Source organism: Benincasa hispida, unplaced genomic scaffold (assembly GCF_027475165.1).
Source record: "Benincasa hispida cultivar pf3 unplaced genomic scaffold, pf3_genome.v1.1 HicScf852, whole genome shotgun sequence".
Taxonomy (NCBI): domain Eukaryota; kingdom Viridiplantae; phylum Streptophyta; class Magnoliopsida; order Cucurbitales; family Cucurbitaceae; genus Benincasa; species Benincasa hispida.
Window position 1 is genome coordinate 30,151 of NW_028326990.1, and position 7,533 is coordinate 37,683.

A 7,533-nucleotide genomic window follows, 5' to 3' on the forward strand; every position below is an offset into this window, starting at 1 on the left:
ACAATCTTATTGATGCACCTCTAACATTTTGGATTTTCTTAAAAGAATCTACGTTATAAAAAAGTTAAGACGAGAGAAATTTTAACTTCTCTTTGTTCCCTTAACTTTTACAATAACAACTCTTTTGACCTTATACTCACACCTCTTTATGTTTTTTTTGTTCACTACTTCTTCTTCTTCAAATTTTAATTTTTCATTCTACTTTTATCATCATATATTTCAATAATTCTATTTTGTCATCACATTATTTCCTACTTTTTTTTTAATCTTTCGTGTATTTTTTATTTAATTTTACATTCTCTTTTTATTATTAAATTTTTCAACAATTTTTTTTGTTCTCGTGTCCTTTGTTTTTTTTTTCTTTTTGAAATTTAAGACCATTTATACACATCCGTTAATTTCTTCATATAATAACTACACACTTTTCTTTTTTACATTTTTTCACATAATAAAAATATATATTATGTTTTTTATTCCCTGAACTTTATTTTATTAGAAAGCTCAAATCTTTTAAATGAAAATTAGTACTTTTTGTTCTCCAAAAGAAAAACATTGAAGTGTAATTGAATGAAAGAATTTAAAAATTTATTTTGCTCAATAAATAGATATGGTTAACAAAAACAAGATATAACTAACTATTTATTAATATCTTGTTTGAATAAGCATGTTACTAGAGTGAATTTTTAAAGAATTGAATATTAGTCTATTAGTTTCCAATTGTTAATTTTTTTTATTGAAAAAATATCAAAACAAAAAATAACAATTGTCCCATCTATAAATTTTCACAATATTTTAGAACATAAAACGTGGTTTCAAATTAAGAAAAAATAATAGTTATCCAATCTATAAGACTTGATTTGAAATTGTGGAAAAAAAAACCGAAGGGAGGGAGACAATGTCCAAAACGACTAGGTAAATTTCAAAATATTGAAGAACTTTTGTCAGCGTACGAATTAAATATTATTATAATACATAAAGAGGAAAAGAAAAGAAGTACTAAAAAAATGGGAAAAGGAAGGGGCCGATTCTTTGACTCGGTATCAGCGACTCGGTCAATAATATAAAAAACCCAGAGTCTGACGTGGCACGTGGTGTGAACGCGCCAGAAAGACCAATGGAAAGGAAACTGTGTCCCCTGGGCTCCGCTGCCCTGTCGGGCGCGTCGACTCCACTCGCCCATTTTCTAAGGTCAAGTGTAGCCCACGCGCTATCGTTGACAAAAATTCAATTTCTTTACAAATACCTCTCATGACTTTTTGCTCCTTCCGTACCAACACGTTGTCTTTGGACTTACCAACTTTGACCTATTTCCATTAATTTAACAATTTCCAAATTTTAATATATATTTTTTTAAGTCAACGTGTCGTCTTGCTCGACAAATCAGTCGTCGTATGAATTTTTGATTATTCAAACCCAATAAAAAAAAAAAAGAAAAAGAGAAATTGCGAAGGATAAGAAAAATGAAAATAAAAGTAGGTGTTTCCTAAGATAGGCCGGAGGCAGATAAAATTAAACCACCGCCAAATCTGGTTAAAGGCAGTTTATAGAAAAAGCAAAGATTTTTATTTTTTATTTTTAACTTTTGCTGGGAAAAAAGAAAATGGGGAAAAAAGACGATGAGATTATGCACATGTGGCCTTAACCGGCGGGCGGCGGCGGCGGCACCGGCACCGGCCTGGGGTCCGCGACCAGCTTAGCTAGATGCCTTTCTTTCACAAAAGCGCTTCAAATTCTCGGCTTCAACAGAAGTTACCCGATTCTGAATTTTCCGTTGTTCTACCGGAACCGCTCGTTCAGCGGCGGCTCACCAGACAGAGGAAGCTCCGGCATCTTACGGATCGAGACGTTGGCTTTGAATACCCTCGATCATCTCCCGATTCCCCCGATTTATTGGCCAAACCTAGATCGCCTCTTGGAGGTTCCGAACGTTGGTCGTCCTCGCCCTTGCCTCAGCCTTTGCCTCTGCCGGAGTTCTTTCCGGTTCGGAGCCTGGAGTCCGGTTCTTGGAGTTCTGGTCATGGACGTGTTGGATCGCCTGTTGAAAATCCGGTCCGGTGAGTTTTCTCTGATTTTGACTTGACTTTTGCCCTACGAATTGATGAAATTTGCGTTTAATTTCCTTCAATTTTTGTTTTTCTTTTGATTCTAAATTGTAAAGGGGGAGAATGGGCTTTTTGATCTAATTTGTTTCTTTTAGTAATTCTGCTATTAAAACTGTTAGGAAGAGCTCTGATCATGGGACGACGAATGTAAGTAGAATTTTGGGCGACAATCAAAGGCGAGTTGCTGTAGATTTGACCTTGGAAGTTGTTAATGGCAATTCAGGAGGGACTGGGGCTACGACATTTACAAGCCTTCAAAGTCCCTCTGTGAATTCAGGGAAATCGAATCCGAATAAGGAGCTTCTTTTTGGTTGTTTGGATCAGCCTCCAAACAACAAAGGCAGAGGATCCCCTACCTATCCGAGTAATGAAAGGGGTAACTACAATTCAACACCTAAGAATTCGTCGTCAAAGAGTGCGCCAACGAGCATTTTACCGAGTCCTGCTGTTAGCCCCCGAAGAACATATACTGGAAATCCTTTTGTTTCTGGTTTGACTCACCATGAATATCAGGAATCTCCTTCCAATAATTCTCCTAAAGTACCACCCCTTAAAACTGCACTTACTTCTCAACATTCTCCTCTCTATAGCCCGACAGCTCAAAGTTCCGTAAGCAATCCTAGATCTCCTAATGATATGGCATTTCCCCTACATTCTAAGTTGTTACTAAAAAATAGTAGTATAGATCGGGCTGAAAGCCATGGCCATGTCAATGCCCATCCATTGCCCCTTCCTCCTCCGTTAGTAGCCCCTTCACAAGCATCTCCACAATCTATTCCGTCAAGTGTTCATCATGTTATTGAGAAGCCATACACTTCATCTATGAAAGGTCAGTGGCAAAAAGGAAAGCTAATTGGGCGTGGTACGTTTGGAAGTGTTTATCTTGCAACCAACAGGTTTGAATGGAATCTAAGCTTTGCAATGTGTAATTAAGTGTTTAATGAACTCCTCCTCATAGTTTATTTCATACTTTTCAGAGAGACTGGAGCTTTATGTGCAATGAAAGAAGTTGATCTCATTCCTGATGATCCTAAATCTGCTGAATGTATAAAGCAACTAGAGCAGGTATTCAGTCGTACTTTCTTGAATCCTCATTTAGCCAGCATGTGTCTGTTGCTTACTTAAATCCTGAAGATTTTATGTTCTTAAGAGTAGTTCTCGATAACGGAGATGTTTACTAGCAACCTACCATCTTTTTTCTCTGTCTATACTATCACGTAAAAACAAGCATATGGCTACTCAAATCCTACTTGAGAGGACCAAGTTCAAATGAAAATTTCAAGTTGGAACTTGCTTTTTCTTGCTACTCAAATAAAAACAAGCATATGGCTACTCAAATCATATCATCTATACTCTTTCAAGCTTGCTTTTTAAGGGCTTTGATGCAATAAGTTGTTGGAAACCGAGGTAGTATGGGATGTCTTTGTCCCACATTGGTTAGAATGGGATGACCAATGTGGTACTTAAGTGACTTGGCTCTCCCATCCCAATAGCTAGCTTTTGGGGTGTGGTTCTCCAAGGTGCCTAAGTACCTAACAATGGTATCAGAGTCCGTTGTTGACGTTCCAGAATGGAACCGGCAGAGGGTTCTGACCGGGTGTGGCCGAATGAAGTACTGCCGAGACGTTGACTTTCCGGGATGGGATATTGTTGGGAACCAAGGTAGTATGGGATGCCTTTGTGCCACATTTGTTAGAATGAGATGACCAATGTGGTACTTAAGTGGCTTGGCTCTCCCACCCCAATAGCTAGCTTTTGGAGTGTGGTTCTCCAAGGTGTCTAGGTACCTAACATAAGCATTCATAGATCTAGCAATATATGTGATCATAAGATGTTTTCCAGCCATATAACTTCTTTCTTGTCTCAGGAAATTAAAGTTCTCAGTCACCTTAAACATCCAAATATTGTACAATATTATGGAAGTGAAACAGTAAGTGTTCTATCTTTTATCTTTTCTATCAGGAATTCGTTTAACCATTTTTGACAACTCTAAAAGTTGGGTTCCTTTTTGGAAATGTAGATTGGTGATCATTTCTATATATATTTGGAGTATGTTTATCCTGGGTCAATAAATAAATATGTCCGTGAACGTTGTGGAGCCATTACCGAATCTATTGTTCGTAATTTCACCCGCCATATTCTCTCTGGACTGGCTTACTTGCATAGCACAAAAACAATTCACAGGTGTGAGACAAATTCTTTCTTCTATAAACAGATAATCTCCGTGATAAGTTTTTCATTCCCATTGTTAAACATAGGTGAAATGGCAAAAGAAAGTCATTGGATATGCTTTTGCTTTCTCTAAACTATATATATAGTATTTAATTGTGATTTCTATAGAGATATCAAAGGTGCAAACTTGCTAGTTGATTCATCAGGCGTTGTCAAACTTGCAGATTTTGGGATGGCAAAACATGTGAGTTTTCAAGTGCTAATGAATATCATCTTAATTGTTTCCAATAGTTTGTTCCTTCAAAAGTCACAGTATGGCCTCATTTTTGCAGTAACTTCTTTTATGAACTTTGGTCATTGTATCTTCATAAGAATTCTGAATATCTTGGAAGAGAATAAGATGTTGCAGATGCTTCAACTCTTTGTTAACTATCTCAACTTGTGTGCTTTACTTTTCATAAATTCTCTAATATTTTTTTTTCTCTACTCAGCTGACTGGGCAGTATGATCTTTCATTGAAGGGTAGTCCGTACTGGATGGCTCCAGAGGTATGTGTTACGGTTGACTTTATTTTTTAAACAGCACGTTCTTTTATAACTCTCAATTCATTTCAGGTCATAAAAGCTGCTATGTTGAAAGATGCCAACCCTGACCTTGCTTTGGCAGTTGACATTTGGAGTCTAGGTTGCACCATAATTGAAATGCTTAATGGAAAACCTCCATGGTGTGAGTTTGAAGGGGTGAGCCTGTTATGTACTTGTTCTTTCTATTTTCTAGACCATTGAAAGAGAGAAAATAACTGACTTTATTTGTAAGGGAAGAGATATAGAGAATGATTTGTCACTTTCTTTAGACAAAATTTTAGCTGCTGACAGGTGAGCATAGGATACATGCCCAAAAAAACAAAAACAAAAGGAGTTTAATTACAAGTTGGTCTCTGAATTTTGAAATTTGTGTCTATTTAGTTCTTGAGTCTACAAGATCCTTGACATGTTCGAAATTTTTAAAAAATTAATTAATTGATTAGATAAGTTTGAACTTTGTCTAATAGAACCTCAAAATTTCAATCTTGTGTCTAGTAGATTTGTATAAGTCAAGGACCTATTAGAAACAAAATAAAAAGTTCACAAATCTATTAGACACATTCAAAAATTCAATTGCCATATGGACACAAACCTCAAAATTTAGAGATTAAACTTGTAATTTAATCAAAATAAAATTAAAGTAAAATGAAGTCAGCAGCTAAGTTAACCCTTTCTCCGAACTTCGTAGTTCAACGGAATGCTACGTTTTTTTACTTTTCAGCATCAAGCTATGTTCAAGGTGTTGAATAAAACCCCAGCTATCCCAGAAAAGCTATCTCCAGAAGGGAAAGACTTCCTCCAGTGTTGCTTTCAGAGGAATCCAGCTGACAGACCAACAGCCATGGTCCTTCTTGACCATCCTTTCTTAAGATCCTCAAATGACTCAAATGTTTCAATCCCCACGTCATCATTTTCAACAATGAACCTCTTGGTTAGTCTTTTTTAGAATTTTTTTTTATTAGTTTTATCGCATAAAAACATCTCATTTATTTTTGCACTCTATGCTCTCTAGGAAAAATTGTCGAGTCCGAAGGACCCCCTTAATCCCAAAGGAGATCAGGCACAAAACTCTCCTGGAACTTCGGCTTCAAACAATTATTTGCCGTGCCGTAGGTAGCTATACTAAGCTCTTGCTCATCCACTTATGAACCATATAGTGATGAAGCCCACGCTTGTAAATATTCTCTTTTTAGTTTCTTCTTCTTGTTTCTCAGTTATCCTTAGATCTTGGTGTCAGTTCTTGTAAGTTTTCCTTGCAACTGACTCCCATTTTTAACCGAATCGCAGCCCTTCAACGAACATTTCAAGCAATGTTCCTGCCAGTGCTGTTACCAACCATCACTTTTCTATTTCAAGGACTCATAAAAGGGAAGTGCCGCACCTCTGAGCTACAGTCGTGGATATTTACAGGCAAATATTCGAGGAAGTTAGCTGTCCTCTCATAAGACCACATGAAGCTGGGATAGAGATCATCTTTCCCCCTGCCTCGTTAAAACGACAGAACTCATTCTTTCTTAAACAAACTGTCATAGGTCTTAGTAACCACCAAACTTGAGGTCTTTGTCAACGTTAGGGCGATCGCCCTGACATATTTTTTGTACTTACAGAAAAAGAATATCACCCTTGGAAGATGGTACTAGGAAAAGAAGAGGATAAAAGCATTCTTTTTGTACTCATTCTATAATAAGCAGGATTAGATTTGAATCTGTATATATTTAGTTTGCATTGTCGCTCACGTTGCTACAAAGCAACTCACACAAGGCAAAATGACCCTGACATCTCAGTTTTGTTTTAGCTCCCCCTCCTTTTCTTGCTTGGTAGACTTAAATTTCCCTCTTCAATAGATTATACCATTCCAGACCAAGCAACAGCAAAAGAGCAATAAATGGGCTGAAAAAATCGCTATAAATTTGAAAAACCTCTTGATCTTGTCTGATATCCAAACTTCATTAATTCAAACTTCACGACTGTGCTTAATCATGTGGGTTGGAGCAAAGGAAAAAAGAAAACCAAAAAGGAAAAAGAAATGAGAGATTAGAAATATGTTAAATCAGCAGTTTGATAATTTGCCAGAGGCTTCACGTGACGGTACTGGCATTTCAGCCAATGTTACGTAGCCAGTTTCTGTAGGCCTGGAACAGATTCCATAAAATTATGCTCTATTTGCACTTATTATTTGTTTGTTTTCCCATTTTATAGTAAAAAAACAGTAACTTTTGAAATTATGTACAGTTAAGGTTTCTTTTGGGTAGATTCTTTACATGAGCAAGAACAAGAATAGGCCTGTAAATAGCTCATTTGGGTCATTTGACAATTTGTTTATTCATTATTTAAAAAGCAAAAAGAAGGGCACAATCTGGGAAAGATATTGGACTTTTAACACTCCCAAAGATTCCAACTTTTCTGATTACATTGCCTTTTTCTTTTCGTCCTTTTACAGTGCTCAGGGTTCTTATTGTTTCCATCAAAATATTACAGTAAAAGAAACATCTTTTTCTCCATTGGTCACTCTTTTGTAATTGCTTTTGCTTTTCTCTTCTTCTTTACTCCATCTTTGATATCTCCTCGCCATTACAGAGTGACTCTGTTTTCTTCAGCTTTGGATTTGCTGTTAAAAGATAAAAAGGAAAAAGAAGTAAATCCAGTGGCTTTCGCCGGAGCATTACATTATAGTT

General features: G+C 36.6%; 1 protein-coding gene across 3 annotated transcripts; it reads left to right on the forward strand.

Moving 5' to 3' along the window:
• The first annotated feature begins 1,405 nt into the window (after positions 1–1,405).
• On the forward strand, positions 1,406–6,652 carry LOC120076046 (mitogen-activated protein kinase kinase kinase 5-like). 3 transcript variants are annotated; one of them, XM_039029826.2, is made up of 11 exons: positions 1,406–2,054; positions 2,198–2,998; positions 3,080–3,167; positions 3,970–4,032; positions 4,123–4,286; positions 4,443–4,518; positions 4,766–4,822; positions 4,889–5,014; positions 5,580–5,789; positions 5,871–5,971; positions 6,146–6,652. In XM_039029826.2, the coding sequence occupies exons 1-11, from the start codon at positions 1,702–1,704 to the stop codon at positions 6,243–6,245; spliced, it is 2,139 nt and encodes a 712-aa protein (XP_038885754.1). In that variant the 5' UTR covers positions 1,406–1,701; the 3' UTR covers positions 6,246–6,652. The 3 variants fall into 3 exon arrangements, 2 of the variants coding, with proteins under 2 accessions (XP_038885754.1, XP_038885756.1); XM_039029828.2 differs by having other exon boundaries at positions 2,222–2,998; XR_005481492.2 differs by having other exon boundaries at positions 1,439–2,054; positions 5,871–6,032; positions 6,146–6,568.
• Positions 6,653–7,533: the final 881 nt, after the last annotated feature.

Coding starts and splice junctions, on each gene's coding strand:
- LOC120076046 (XM_039029826.2), top strand. CDS start 1,702: ATGCCTTTCTTTCACAAAAGCGCTTCAAATTCTCGGCTTCAACAGAAG. Junction 3,168..3,969: donor GTATAAAGCAACTAGAGCAG/GTATTCAGTCGT, acceptor TTCTTGTCTCAG/GAAATTAAAGTTCTCAGTCA. Junction 4,519..4,765: donor ATTTTGGGATGGCAAAACAT/GTGAGTTTTCAA, acceptor TTCTCTACTCAG/CTGACTGGGCAGTATGATCT.